The sequence below is a fragment of the Gekko japonicus genome, unplaced genomic scaffold (assembly GCF_001447785.1).
Source record: "Gekko japonicus isolate JY-2015 unplaced genomic scaffold, Gekko_japonicus_V1.1 scaffold210, whole genome shotgun sequence".
Taxonomy (NCBI): Eukaryota; Metazoa; Chordata; class Lepidosauria; order Squamata; family Gekkonidae; genus Gekko; species Gekko japonicus.
This window is the reverse complement of record NW_015168658.1, coordinates 1,485,250-1,500,267: the sequence shown is the minus strand read 5'-3', so window position 1 is coordinate 1,500,267 and position 15,018 is coordinate 1,485,250. Positions and strand designations below refer to the sequence as shown.

At 49.4% G+C, this 15,018-nt stretch overlaps 1 protein-coding gene across 1 annotated transcript in view; it reads right to left on the bottom strand.

Annotated features, from left to right (window-relative positions):
- The window catches only part of MASP1 (mannan-binding lectin serine peptidase 1 (C4/C2 activating component of Ra-reactive factor)), a 114,499-nt gene that overhangs the window by 56,481 nt on the left and 43,000 nt on the right, over positions 1-15,018 (bottom strand). Inside the window, exons 3-7 of the mRNA XM_015415239.1 lie at positions 9,291-9,468; positions 7,739-7,870; positions 4,930-5,126; positions 4,218-4,365; positions 2,198-2,316 (exon numbers count right to left, since the gene is read on the bottom strand). Of these exons, the coding sequence (XP_015270725.1) occupies positions 2,198-2,316; positions 4,218-4,365; positions 4,930-5,126; positions 7,739-7,870; positions 9,291-9,468 (774 nt within the window). The remainder of the gene's footprint in view (positions 1-2,197; positions 2,317-4,217; positions 4,366-4,929; positions 5,127-7,738; positions 7,871-9,290; positions 9,469-15,018) is intronic.

Below are 15,018 nucleotides of genomic sequence, written 5' to 3'. Positions count from 1 at the left end.
TTGGGTGCGTGGCCCGCAGCCACCCCTCTCCGTCCTCTTTCTCAAGAGAGAAGGGAGGGAGTGGCGGTGGGTGTTGGGGCATGGGGGCGGGGCTTCCCCTGGTGGCCATCTGGCTGGTGGTGGGTAGAAGCCCCCAAAAAGCGGGTGACCCCTGCCAAACCGGAGGGTTTGGCACCCTTACCCCTCCTGGAAGCTGGCAACTCTAAGAAGGTGTTATGTACTGAGGGGTCATTTAGTAGAAAAAGAAGTGCAGGAGCTCATTAGCATAACTGATCAGCATAACTTATTTGCATATGCCACACACCCTTGACATCACCGGAAGTGTGTCAGAAGGCAACACCCACTGCAATTTACCTGGCTGCTTCTTGCTCCTCGTGGCCCGGGGCTGCTGGGAGCAGGGGGCGGGGCTTGTTGCATGTGCCTGCCCCCTGGGCTCTTTACTGCCCAAGCTCCGCTCCTGTGTGCTCCGGCAGGACATGACCCCTGACTGAGCCTGAACTGTACCTGGAAACTGACGAAGCTTGTACACCAGAACAATAGATAGCCAGGATCCTGGAATGGACCTATTGAGCAGGAGTTGTAATGTAAATAGCCTATCATGGGGAGTGGGTGTGGGTGGGGTGTGGGGTGTTTTGCACACATGTAAGCAGGGCTCCGGCCCGGCTGGAGTTGTCTTGGAGTGAAGCTGAAATCACTAATAAACGATGAGCTGATCACTATACGCGTCTCGAACCCAGGATATTTCAGGAGGATAGAAGTAGAGCTCGCTTCCGGGGACCACATCTGAACGGCGTCAGTTTCCTTTTCTGCCTCTGCGTTTCCCTCACCTCCACTGTGGTCCGACAGTCTCCTGGAATTTCCCAACCTGGAGTTGTGCGACTCATGTCAAAGGGGTGAATCTAGAGACAACTCGTACACATATCATTTATTTGAGCTGTTGAAGTCCTCTAAGCCTGTGGTACTTCCAGTCCTCCTCTTAGGGTTGCCAGCTCCAGGTTAGGAAATTCTTGGGGATGGGGGGGGGGTTTGGAGAGGGGAAGGATTTCTGTGGGGTAGAATGCCATAGAGCCCACCCTCCCAAAGCTGCCTTTTACCCCTGGGAAATTGATCTCTGTCTCCTGAAAATCAATTGACATTCTGGGAGGTCTCCAGGCCCTACCTGGAGGTTGGTTCCCTGCAACCAGTGTGTGGGAGTGAGCAAGTCAGCATGCCTGGATACTGGGGGGTGGGGCGCTATGTCACTCTTAGGATGCACAGGTGTTATCTCCTTGAATGTGTTATGTATTGAGCCTGAGCCATCCCTGAATGTGGACTATGAACTGTGTGAGCTTGCTCCCCAAGAACAATAGCTGACCAGGATCCTGAAATTGACCTATAGATAAGCAGTGTAATGTACATAGCCTATCCCTGGGAGTGTGTGTGTGTGGGGGGGGCGTGGTGCTTGAATGCTTTATAAGCAGGGCTCAAACCCTGATGGGTGTCCTTGTTGTGTTCCCGAAATCACTAAATAAACTAGAGCTGGTCACGGCAATGCGTCCAGAACCCAATCTTTAACAAATAGGATGCCTCCCTTTGCCAGTTTGGTGTAGTGGTTAAGTGCGCGGACTCTAATCTGGGAGAACCGGGTTTGGTTCCCCACTCCTCCACTTGCACCTGGCTGATGACCTTGGGCAAGCCATAACTCTGGCACAGCTGTTCTTGAAAAAGAGCAGTTTCTCTCAAGAGTTCTCTCAGCCCCGCCTACCTCACAGGGTGTCTGTTGTGGGGAGGGGAAGGGAAAGGAGTTTTTAAGCCGCTCTGAGACACCTTTGGGTAGTGAAGGGCGGGGTATAAATCCAATCTCTTCTTTTCTTCTTCTTAACCTGGGAGTTGCCCCCTGACCCCTACTCTCTCGCTCACTTTGTCCTCTCCCTCTATGCACATGGCCTTCCTGTACAGGCAGTGCCCTCATCCTCCCCCACACGTGATGCTGGAGAAGCTGCCCATTTGTGACAGGGAAAGTCCTCTTTGGATTAGGCGTCTCTCTCTCTCTCCTTTCGCCGTCAACCTGAACGTGAACTGGATCTTCTTGAATCAATGGAGGTTCACCTTTGTTTGCAATCTACTTCTTGGGAGATTTATTTACTGCTCTCAGTATCACGCCTCTGTGACTGGGCCGAACTCTGCTATATTAACCAGATATCCCAATACAGTGTACCTTGAGGACATTGTATCCGGTGTTGCAGCTGACGACCACCTGGTCCTTGAAGGTGTACGTTGCCTGCGAGGGCTCAATTCTGCCGTTGAGCGGAGGCTCCACCAGCGGGCAGGGGTCCCCTTTTCACCCACGAGCGCAAATTAAGAGAGAGAGAGAGAGAGAGAGAGAGAGAGAGAGAGAGAGAGAGAAAGAAGAAAACCCACAATGTCTAGTTAGGCGGAAAGCGGAATTGAAATGCAGCTGGAATTCCCAGTGGGCTGAGGCCAAATGGCTTACCGCACAGGGAAGTAGCTTAGCATAACAAATACCTGCCCCTTCTTGGCAGAGAAAGACACCAACAGAGAACAGAAGAAGGACAGAGAACTCTGGCACATCCATCTAGTCCTAGGACATGTTTTGTCCCTCCCCCCCCCCCACTAAACAGTTTACGGTGGTGTACTCTAACCTGCAAGATTCCTGGAGATTTGGGGGTGATGATACCTGTGGAATGGGGAATTTGGGGGAGGATTTCGCCAAGAATATATGGTATGCCATCGCCTCCACCCTCCGAAGTTGCCATTGCCTCCAAGGGAACTGATCTCTGAAGTCTGGAAGTCAGTTATAATTCTGGGGGATTTCCAGGCCCAACCTAGAGGTTGGCACCCTTACTAGCACTCCCTCTTTCTGTCTTCACAACAGTCCTGTGAAGTATGTTGGACTGAGAGTGACTGGCCTTAGGTCACCACTGGGGAGAAAAGCAAGATACCGATGTCTCTACATCAATAAATAAAACACGACCAAAAATCAACAGCACCCAGGGCTCTTGATCTGAATGGCCTAGGGTTGCCAACTCCAGGTTGGAAAATTACTGGAGATTTCGGAAAGATAATTTTCATTTGGTCCTATATTGATTAATATCAGTATTGGAACAATTGAGACTTTGTGCAGCATTTACGCTTCACCACTGAAGAAGGCTGGTAGGCCAAAACGTGTCTGTTTTAGGGCTGCATTAGGTCTCAGTTGTGCATATTGTACGATTTGTAATTTTTATTGAAGGATATATTTGGGCCTATAATTGTTTTACCCAATTTGTGATAAATACATGCATTTTTGATCACTCGTAATTTTTATGTTGTATATTTATTGATTTTAACATTGGGCCCCCTGATTTGTATCCATTTAAACTTTCAGGTCCTTAATTCATTTGTTTTCTGGATTTGGGAGATGGACCCCGGAGATGTCACAGAGTCGACCCTCCAAAAGAGCCATTGTCTTTAGGAGAACTGATCTCTGTCCTCTCGATCTCCAGGCTCCGCTTGGAGGTTAGATAAACACAGGAAACTCCGTGTTGAAATAATAAACACAATATTCACATGTACTTATAGCTAAATATATTTGCTTTTTATACACAGCATCAACTCTAGTGTATTGTAAACACTTTCAAACGACAACATCACATTTCATGAGCTGAATCACCTCATGGGAAAATACATCTACTAGGTTTGCTGGATAAGCTGAAACATCCCAGTGAGAAATACAAGCTGCCTGCTAGCTTTACCTGATGGATCATCACTTGGGAAATGTACAATAGGTTGCTGCATTGTTCGGTACACATTACTGTACATTGGTATTTATCCTCCATCAGGAAGAAGACAGTTGGACTCTTCATGTTATATAACTTAGTTTGGAAGTGTTTGAAATGTGATGTTGTAGTTTGAAAGTGTTTACAATACACTAGAGTTGATGTTGTGTATAAAAAGCAAATATATTTAGCTATAAGTACATGTGAATATTGTGTTTATTATTTCAACATGGTATTTTCTGTGTTTATCTAAATTAGCCGTGTTCCCTGTGTGCTTGTTGTTATTCCACTTGGAGGTTGGCAACTCTAGAATGGCCACACAGCTTCATGCGTTTAAAACTGCGGTGTGATTGTATCTGTAAGCGTCAGTTTAATGGTGATGGCTGGACATGGGAGGTCCACAGGAAACCTCACCAGCTTGTGAACAAAATCAAGGAACGTCGCATTGGAAAAGGTTACCGATTGCCGTGTAGGCCAGCTTCCAGCCTCCGTTCTCTCCGGAGTTGTCACTGTGGAACAGGATTTGGACACTGTGGCTTCTGGTTTCGATGCGCCCTGGAGATTTTTCACCACAGAACGGCCCAAACTCTTTAAGTCCAGCTTTGATCTGCCATAAGAAACAGAGGAGGAGCAGGGAGAGGGGAGGCAGAATGGTGAGAACCACTACGGACCCCCGACACCAGACCTGCGGTGCAGGCAGGGGGTCCCCTTAAGCCAGGCCCTGCCCGCCAGCCACCACTTAGCTTGCCCAGGCCTTATTGCAGGTATCGCACAGGAAGTGACATCATCACACAAGCGACATCTGGGCGACGCTCTGGTATTTGGGCAAGAACTCCAGGGGACAAGCCGGTTTTACCATAGAGTTTCTGCCCAAATTCTAAAGTGTCACCCAGATGTCGCAGCACGATGACATCACTTCCTGTGTGATGCTGGTGATGAGGCCTGGGCCTTCTTCTTTCTCCTGATAAGTCCCACCCACCCTCTGCCAGTTGCCTGGCAACCCTAGCTAGACAGTGTCATCGATGCAACGAACATGAAGTTGAGCCAACTTCAGAGGACGGCGGAAGACCGGAAGGCCTGGCGTGATCTGGTCCATGGGGTCGCGAAGAGTCGGACTCGACTGTGCGACTGAACAACAACAACATGAACGACACCAGCACGCCGTGCTCACCTTTATGTAATCGTACGGACAGGAGACTTCCGGGTGGTCCTCGACGTCAAAGTTGTCTTCGAACTGCAGGGTGATGAAGAAGCCTTCTTCCAGCTCAATGCGGTACAAGCAGTCCGAACTCTTGGGATAGGGGCTGGGGAAGTCCGGGCTGATGATCACTCCGTTCCTCTGGGTGAAGAGGTTGTCGCTGCATTCCACTGTAAGAAGCACGGAGGGGTGGAGATCACACGGGTACAGCCCGTGTTAGAATGGTACGCTGAGATCACAATGGGGTGGATTTCCATTAGGGTTTGCCTTCTCTAGGTCGGGAAATTCCTGGATATTTGGTGGGTGGTGCCTGGGTAGGGCGGGGTTAGCGGAGGGGCCTCCGTGGGATGTAATACCACAGACGCCATCCTCCAAAGCAGTCCTGTGCTCCAGGGGAACTATTAGGATGCATTAACAGAAGCATCGTGTCCAGATCACAGGAGGTGGTCGTCCCGCTCTATTCTGCTATGGTCAGGCCTCACCTGGAGTCCTGTGTCCAGTTTTGGGCACCCCACTTTAGGGAGGATGCTGACAAGCTTGAGCGTGTCCCCAAGAGGGCAACCAGGATAGTGAGAGGGTTGGAATCCAAGTCTTACGAAGAAAGGCTGAAAGAGGTGGGTATGTTTAGCCTGGGAAAGAGAAGGCTTACAAGGGACATGATTGCAGTCTTCAAGTATCTGAAGGGCTGTCATGTAGAAGATGGAGCGGATCTATTCTCTCTTGCTCCGGATTGCAAGACTAGATCTAATGGGTGGGAATTACAAGGGAGCTGATACCGGCTGAATATCAGGAGAAACTTCCTAACTCTCAGAGTGGTTGAGCAGTGGAACAGACTGCCTCGGGAGGTGGTGGATGCTTTTTCGCTGGACATTTTCAAGCGGAGGCTGGACGACCATCTTTCGGGTATGTTGTAGAGCAGAGGGCAGGGGGTTGGACTAGATGACCTGCAAGGTCCCTTCCACCTTGAACATTCTAGGATTCTATTATCTGTTGTCTGGAGATCTCCAGGCCCTACCTGGAGGTTGAGAACCCTAGGTGATGTAACAGATAGTTCTACAAACACTGCTCTGGGCCCTCTGGAGGAATGGTGGGGTACAAGGATGATTAAGCACCTAACAAAAAGGGCTACACATTGATGGGCTATGACCAATGTTCCCTCTAAGCTGTGGAGTCTTGTGAGCAAAAATTCTACTTGGTGAGCTACTGGCATTAAAGTTGTGAGTGAGCGATTTGGCGAATGCATAAATTAGTTTGCTCTCGAGCCACCCTTTCTGAGCTGAGACAAAAATCTGTGAGCTGGGCTAAAAAACTGTGAGCTAGCTCACACTAACTCAGCTTAGAGGGAACACTGGCTATGACCATATATGGAGAGCTTCTTCTACGTGCTCTATAAACCCGAACGTCGCCCTGCAGCCATACATTGTGGCATTTGAGGTGGCCTGTTACTTCCTTCCCTCCCAATCTCTACATTCTCAGGCAGGCTGCAATAAATAGGGTTGACAGTTCTGGGTTGACAGATTTCTGGGAAAAATTTTTTTGGGGGGTGGACCCTGTGGAGGGTGAAGTTTGGGTGAGGGGAGGGACTCCAAGAGGGGTAGAATGCCACAGACTCCATCTTCCAAAGCAGCCATTTTCTCCAGGGGAACTGATCTCTGTTGCCTGGAGACCAGTTGTGATTCCGGGAGATCTCCGGGCCCCACCTGGAGACGGGCAACCCTACCCATAATGATTCTCAAACCCTGATGGAGGGCCGTGTTCATCCTGGCGGGCTGTAAGGTACACAGATCTTCTCTGGCGTTTCAGGCAGAGGTTCTGTCAGGCGGCTTAGAGGCACCTCATAATGAAATAGAGCAGGGGTGTCAAACATGCGGCCCGGGGGCCAGATCAGGCCCCCAGAGGGCTTCTATTGGGCCCACAGTGGAACTGGCTGTCTTCTGCTGCTGCTTCCAGTTCTGCTGCTGCTGCATCATCGTAGGCTTGCAGCTTACGGATACACACCTGGACAGCGTACTCAAGATTGCAACAGCACAGGCATTTTGATGCAATGATTCAGAGCTAGAGGTGTCAGTTATCAGACACTGTTATATAAACAAAATATTGCAAGAGTGCTGATGTTTTAAGCATGTTTTCATTTTAAGTAAAAAAACCACCCTTTGTGTTTGTGTCCTTTATAAAATGTATATCTCCGCTACCTGGCACTACATTTAAACGACACACATAGCCCAGCCTAACAAGGTCTCATTTATGTCAGATCCGGCTCTCATAACAAATGAGTTCAACACCCCTGAAACAGAGCTTTTACAGAGGAAACAAGAGCTGTATAGCTACAATTAGGCAACTCGAGGGAGGATTGGGGAAGGGGGCACCTTCCCAGGAGAGAAATTAAAAAGAAAATTAAGGCCTCATCTGCTTACAAAATGTTCTTACCATAGAGTTCCTGGTGATTCTTAGAGCCACCTGGAAGTGGTGAAGGGTAGGTCTAGGAATCACTGAAAACTCTATGGTAAAAATGAAGTTCTTACCATAGAGTCTCTGGCCATTCCTAGAGTTACCGATTGTTACTTTTTGGGTTGCTCTAGGAATCACCAGGAACTTTATGGTAAGAACTTCCTGTAAGTAGACAAGGCCTTATTTTTGTTTTTAATTTTTCTCCTGCCCCATGCTTCCAGCGGAGGTGGGCAGTGGGACCTGGAGGCAGGGAATACCCTGTCACTATTGGGGGCTAGACAGCTGTATACAAGATACATCGTGGCCAACTACAAGGGTGATCTGCGGGTGATACCTTTGCACGTCCTGTTGTCAGAGTGGAGGAGGTAGCCGAACCTGCAGGAGCAGTAGTAGCCACCAATATAGTTGTGGCAGTGGTGGTCGCAGGACAGTTCCTCATCACTCTTCTCAAGGCACTCGTCTACATCTGCAATAAAACAAGGAAGAAGCAAAGGATTTGCACAGGAAATTCTCAGCTTCGGTCCCCTTTTGATATAGCATCCATCTCTCGTGCCTTTGCAGCTTCAAGACTGACTACTACCCCATGCTTTATGGGGACCTGCCCTTGAAGACTGTACAGAAATGTCAACCAGTGCTGAAAAATGGTGGCTCCTGTCTCATTGGGGTGGGGGGAGGCATTTGTGTCAACATTTGTGGCAGATTGCAGCAGTGTAAAGATTGCATTTGAAATATAATCCTGTAATTTTTTTAAAAATGTAAAAAGCTTAGCAAAGTAAAAGTGAAAGTAAAGTAAAAACACTACTTGGAAGAAATAAACAATCATCAGTATCATGTTGGAGGCCAGTGGCCCGTCTAGTCCAACACTCTGTGTCACACAGTGGCCAAAACCCAGGTGCCCTCAGGAGGTCCACCAGCAGTGGGGCCAGAACTCCAGAAGCCCTCCCACTTTTGCCCCCCAAGCACCAAGAATACAGAGCATCACTGCCCCAGACAGAGTCTTCCCTCTATACCCTGTGGCTCATAGCCACGGATGGACCTCTGCACAAGAACTTCTTTCCCACTATGCCTGTCTTCTGCTGCAAGGCGGACGCGATGGCATTAGAGGCTGAGGTGCCTCACCTCCTGAAATCTCGCCGTCTCCAGGTGGCACTCCCCCAAATCTCCAGGAATTTCCCCACCCAGTATTGGCTCAGACAGTGCCTTGTGTGGAATGAGTCTGTGCCCAGCCCTAGAACATTCCTCAGGATCCCCTATGATGCAAAAACGTCTTTGGCCGACACAGTAGAAAAGGGATTCAGGTGGGGTAGTCCCGTTGGTCTGAAGCAGCAGAACAGAGTTTGAGTCCAGTGGCACCTTTAAGACCGACAAAGTTTTATTCAGGGTAGAAGCTTTTGTGTGCAGGAACACTTCATGCACACAAAAGCTTATACCCAGGGCTATTTTGGGGCAGGAACGCACAGGAATGGAGTTCTGGCTGGCTCCCGAGTTGGCCACACCCAGTAGGAACTCATTAGCATAATAGGCCACACCCAACAGCAGGAACTCATTAGGATTGGCTACATTAGGGGTGTGTGGCCTAACATGCAAAGGAGTTCCTGCTACAAAAAAACCCCTCTGGGTTTTGACAACAAACAAGGTAAACAGAATCACAAGCAAAAGGTGGGTGTGGCTGGATGACCACACTTCTGGTAACATGGGGGTGCGGCCTAATATGCTAATGAGCTGTGCGGTCAAGGGTGTGGCCTAATATGCTAATGAGTTCCTGCTGGGCTTTTTCTACAAAAAAAAGCCCTGCTTATACCACAAATTAAATCTTGTTGGTCTTAAAGGGGTTTTATGAAAACCACAAGCCTGGGACACCGAGTCACAGAATTCGGGCTACTTACCAACTGCTGTGTAATGGGCGTCAAAACCGGTGAAGCGTTCTTCGTTGGAGAAGTCCGACTTGAACGTGAGGCTCATGTACGACCCAGGAGAGGTGATGGCTTGCTCGCCCGGGGTCTGTTCTGTGTCTGTGGCTTCTCTCCCACAGAAGGTAGCCAAGACTTGGTCCTCAGACTCAACCTGTCAGAAGCCCGAAAGAATAGCATCCATTGGTCCAGAGTTGGAGTAGGGTTGCCAGTAGATTTGCTGGCTGGAGGCGATCTCATAAGAACATCATATGAAGAGCCCTGCTGGATCAGACTGGTAGTCCATCTAGTCCAGCCTCCTGTCTCACACAGTGGCCAACCAGTTCCTCTGGAGAGACAACAATAGGGCACAGAGGCCGAGGCCTTCATCGGAACATTAGGGATCAAACCAATAGTCCATCTAGTCCAGCCTCCTGTCCCAGCCTCTGGAGGGCCAACAACAGGGCAGAGGGGCCAAGGCCCTCATAAGAACATGAGAAGAGCCCTGCTGGATCAAACCAATAGTCCATCTAGTCCAGCATCCTGTCTCACACAGCAGCCAACCAGTTCCTCTGGAGGTCCAAGAACAGGGCACAGAGGCCGAGGCCTTCCCCTGATGTTACCTCCTGGCTCTGGGTTTCAGAGGCTTAGTGCCTCTGAATGTGGAGGTTCCCCTCAACCACCAGGGCTAGTAGCCATCGAGAGACTTACATGCCTTCCACTGAAATCAATGGAACTTGGAAGTTATAAAGTAGATGGAGGCCAGTTTCACCTCCAGACCCCTACTCCTCAGTAACAGCCCCCGATTCGGTCCTTAGTGAAGCCTTCTCTTCTCAACGAGGCATGGGTGAAATGGGAAACTGAAAGTACTCCCCCACAGCTTCTCAGCTTCATGGGAAATAGGAAGTGGGGGGGAAGGCCTTGCAGAGCAGTAGATGCCCACAGTCACGGAAAAGATGGAAGAATTATGTGGCATGTCCCCCATAAGAACATAAGAGAAGCCAATGTTGGATCAGACCAGTGGCCCATCCAGTCCAACACTCTGTGTCACACAGCGGCCAAAACTCAGGTGCCATCAGAAGGTCCACTAGTGGGGAAAGAACTCCAGGAGCCCTCCTACTGTTTTTCCCCAAGCACCAAGAATACAGAGAATCACTGCCCCAGATAGAATCATAGAATGTTAGAGTTGGAAGGGACCTTGCAGGTCATCTGGTCCAGCCCCCTGCACTCTGCAGGAGCGTAGCCAAAACAGAGCCATACAACATACCCGAAAGAGTCGTCCAGCCTCCGCTTGAAAACCTCCAGCAAAGGAGGATCCACCACCTCCCGAGGCAGTCTGCTCAACCACAGTTAGGAAGTTTCTCCTGATATTTAGCCGGTAACGACTCCCTTGTAATTTCCACCCATTAGATCTACTCTTGCGATCCAGAGCAAGACAGAATAGATCCGCTCCGTCTTCTACATGACAGCCCTTCAGATACTTGAAGACCACAGTCATGTCCCCTCTAAGCCTTCTCTTTCCCAGGCTAAACAGACCCAACTCTTTCAGCCTTTCCTCGTCAGACTTGGATTCCAACCCTCTCACCATCCTGGTTGCCCTCTTCTGGAACGCTCGAGCTTGTCAACATCCTTCCTAAAATGTGGTGCCCAAAACTGGACACAGGACTTCAGGTGAGGCCTGAAGTATTGTGTCCAGTTTTGGGCACCACATTTTAGGAAGGATTAGGCTTCCCAAGTCCCCCCGGGGGGCGGGGAAACCCCCGCCCCAGAGGCCCGTTCCCCGGAAGTGACGTGGGCACGCTGGGGGTGGGGCCACAGTAATCCGAGGGAAACCTCTATGTTTTTCCCTCGGATGGTCGTGGCCCCGCCGCCAGTGTGCCCGGCGGCGTCACGTCACCTCCGGGTCACGTCACTTCCGGGTCACTTCCGGCGTCGTCACGTCACTTCCAACCTGAAAGTTAGTAAGGCGAAAGCACCATGTAATAAACAATAACCAATGTAATCTTAAATCAACTCAATTTTTGTCTGGTTTTTTTAAATCTTCCAATGTATTAGTAGAAGAAGAAGAGAAGAAGAGTGATTGGATTTATACCCTGCCCTTCACTCGGAATCTCAGAGCGGTTTACAATCTCCTTTCCCAAAGCAGTGATAGCAATAGGGTGGAAAGATAAAAGTAAATGGACAGAAAGAACCTGGCATAATTATTTGTTTGAATTTGCTCGGTCAGATATAATGGCTACAATTAGCCAGGATCTGCCATGAGAGGATAGAACATCGCGGATGAAGGAAAAATGGTCTCTCTACCTGAACGGGATAAAGGAGGAGCAGAAAGAAGACGTTCAGTGGAAGCTACAGACTCTGTGCTCCTGGCTGAAAAAGGAAGATTAGACTGAGGGGGGAGGGACTAGGGAGAAAATGTTAAAAATGGAACAATGGAACGATAGTAATGTATATTCAAACCAGCAAATAAAGAAATATATATAAACATACAATCTCCTTTCCCTTCCCCTCCCCACAACAGACACCCTGTGAGGTAGGTGGGGCTGAGAGAGCTCTTTCGAGGACTGCCCTTGAGAGAACAGCTCCGAGAGAACTTGTGACTGATCCAAGGTCATCCAGCCGCTGCATGTGAAGGAGTGGGGGAATCAAACCCGGTTCTCCCAGATTAGAGACCACTCACTTAACCACTACACCAAACTGGCTTGTAATGCTGATTTATTATATCTCAAAACACAATAATTTCAATGTGCGTACAAAACATCCAAAAAATTATCCAAAGAGTTATTCAAAAATTACAGTGTTTGCCCCATAGGGTTATAAGTCGATATGGAAGTCTAGACGAAAATGAAGATGCAGGAAAATTGTAAGATAATGAGAGGCGGTTTCTGGCGCCTTCCTCGGGTCTTACAGAATACAAGAAGTATATAATTCTAACGTTGTTTGCAATCTGTTGATATATAATATATTGCCAGGTTCAGTGTATTCAGGAGTAGGAGGAGGTGATTGGATTTATACCCCGCCCTTCACTACCCAAAGGTGTCTCAGAGCGGCTTACAAATTCCTTTCCCTACCCTTCCCCACAACAGACACCCTGTGAGGTCGGTGGGGCTGAGAGAGCTCTGACAGAAACTGCTCTTTTTCAAGGACAGCTGTGACAGAACTATGGCTTGCCCAAGGTCATCCAGCCAGGTGCAAGTGGAGGAGTGGGGAATCAAACCCGGTTCTCCCAGATTAGAGTCCGCACACTTAACCACTACACCAAACTAGCTCTCAAGAGGGAACCACCAATCAAACTCTCAAAAACGTGGCACTCAGCCTACCAGGATTCACAACTGACCTCCCTGCCACATTTTTGAGAATGTTCACAGGTGACACACAAAATTCTAATGAAAAGAAACTGCGATTCCATTTCCCTGCACGGCCATCCGGGAGAACCGGGTTTGATTCCCCACTCCTCCATATGCAGCTGCTGGTGTGACCTTGGGTCAGTCACAGGTTCTCTCAGAGCTGTTCTTTCAGGGGCAGTCCTCGAGAGAGCTCTCTCAGCCCCGCCTGCCTTACAGTGTTTTAGGGAGGGGAAGGGAAAGGCGATTGTAAGCCGCTCTGAGACTCCTTCAGGTAGTGAAGGGTGGGGTATAAATCCAATCTCTTCTTCTTCTTCTGATGCTATAACTTTGGGTTTTCTGCACTGAGACTCCGAGTGAAGGGTGGGGTATAAATCTAATCTCTTCTCCTTCTTCTTCCAGAGACGAAAGCACACTGAAAACGGCTTTCCCCCCTCTCCTTTTGTGCGGGTGGTGCAACTAAATCACGGAAGAGTTCCAAAAGCATGGAAGTAGGACGAATAAGATCAGCCGTACCATGAATCACTCTGTGTGTGTGTGTGTGGGGGGAGTCCGCCTACAGGGATCTATCCTCACGCTCCTACAGAACTCTTTGCCATTTTGTGTTTTGCCTCTCAGATCTTGACTCACCCCCTAGCCGTTTTGGGTGTCTCAAGGCAGAAGAAGTTTCGAACGTATTTACGTTTTGGTCTGGCTGCAATTTAGATGTCTTTAACCACGGCTTGCATTCTTCAAGTACAGCTCACTGCCCCAAATCCCAAGACTGGGGCGATCCAGCAACACAGATCCAACCGATCAATGGCATCCATGCCTTGCAGTTTCCAGGAGGAAACGATCTCGCCTCGGTACCCCGGCCAGTGTTTTGTGGTTGAGCTACTCCGTGTGGAGGAGCTTTTCCAAACAGCGGGCCCATCTTCTCCACCAGATTTCTGACTTTGGCTAACCGAGCTCCTCATCCACATCACCACACCCTGCCTCTGTGTAAACTATTCCCCCCCCCCCCCGTTCACCACAACCGTGGAAAATAAAAAAACCAACCCTCAGCCTAAACATCCTGTGGCACCGAAGTCCATCCTAGTCGTGTGACCACTCAGAATTTTTCCATCAGGTTGTCTTAATTATCACTGCCGAGGGACGGCTGAAGCCAAATTACACGCAGGATAAAGACAGAGAAGCAGTTTCCATGGAGTTTGAATATTGCCTTTAAAAAAAATAAGAACATAAGAGCATAAGAGAAGCCAATGTTGAATCAGGCCAGTGGCCCAGCTACTCCAACACTCTGTCACACAGTGGCCAAAAATACCAGGTGCCCTCAGGAGGTCCAGCAGTGGGGCCAGGACACTAGAAGCCCTCCTACTGTTGACCCCCCTCCCAGCACCAAGAATACAGGGCATCCCCCAGACAAAGAGTTCCTATATGAACATAAGAGAAGCCAATGTTGAATCAGGCCAGTGGCCCATCCAGTCCGACACTCTGTCACACGGTAGCCAGAAATGCCAGGTGCCATCAGGAGGTCCAGTAGTGGGGCCAGGACACTAGGAGCCCTCCCACTGTTGCCCCCCCCCAAACACCAAGGATACAGAGCATCCCTTGCCCCAGACACAGGAATATAAGAGAAGCCATTGTTGGATCAGGCCAATGGCCTATCCAGTCCAACACTCTATCACACAGTGGCCAAAAATACCAGGGGCCATCAAGAGGTCGAGCAGTGGGGCCAGGACACCAGAAGCCCTCCCACTCTTGCCCCCCCCGAGCACCAAGAATACAGAGCATCCCTTGCCCCAAACTGAGAGTTCCTATCTATACCTTGTGGCTAATAGCCACCAATGGACTTCCGCTCCATGTGCTTATCTGATTCCCTCTTGAAGCCGTCCATGCTTGTAGCTGCCGCCACCTCCTGTGGCAGTGAATTCCATGTGTGAATCACTGTTTGGGTGAAGAAGGACTTCCTTTTATCCCTTCTAACCCGACCACTCAGCAATTTCATGGAGTGCCCACGAGTTCTTGTATGGTGAGAAAGGGAGAAAAGTACTTCTTTCTCCACCTGCTCTATCCCATGCATAACCTTATGCAGAGGAGAGGACTCACGAGAATGGGTTTAAATTAAGGGGGGGGGGAAGGTAAAGGTAAAGGTTCCCTTGCTCAAAAGCCAGTCGAATCGAACTCTAGGGTTGCGGTGCTCATCTCTGTTTCAAAGCCGAAGAGCCAGCGCTATCCAAAGACATTTCCGTGGTCATGTGGCCGGCATGACTAAACACCAAGGCGCACGGAATGCTGTTACCTTCCCACCGAAGTGGCCCCTATTTATCTACTTGCAATTTCTTGCTTTCGAACAGCTAGGTTGGCAGGAGCTGGAACTAGAGACGGGAGCTCACTCCGTC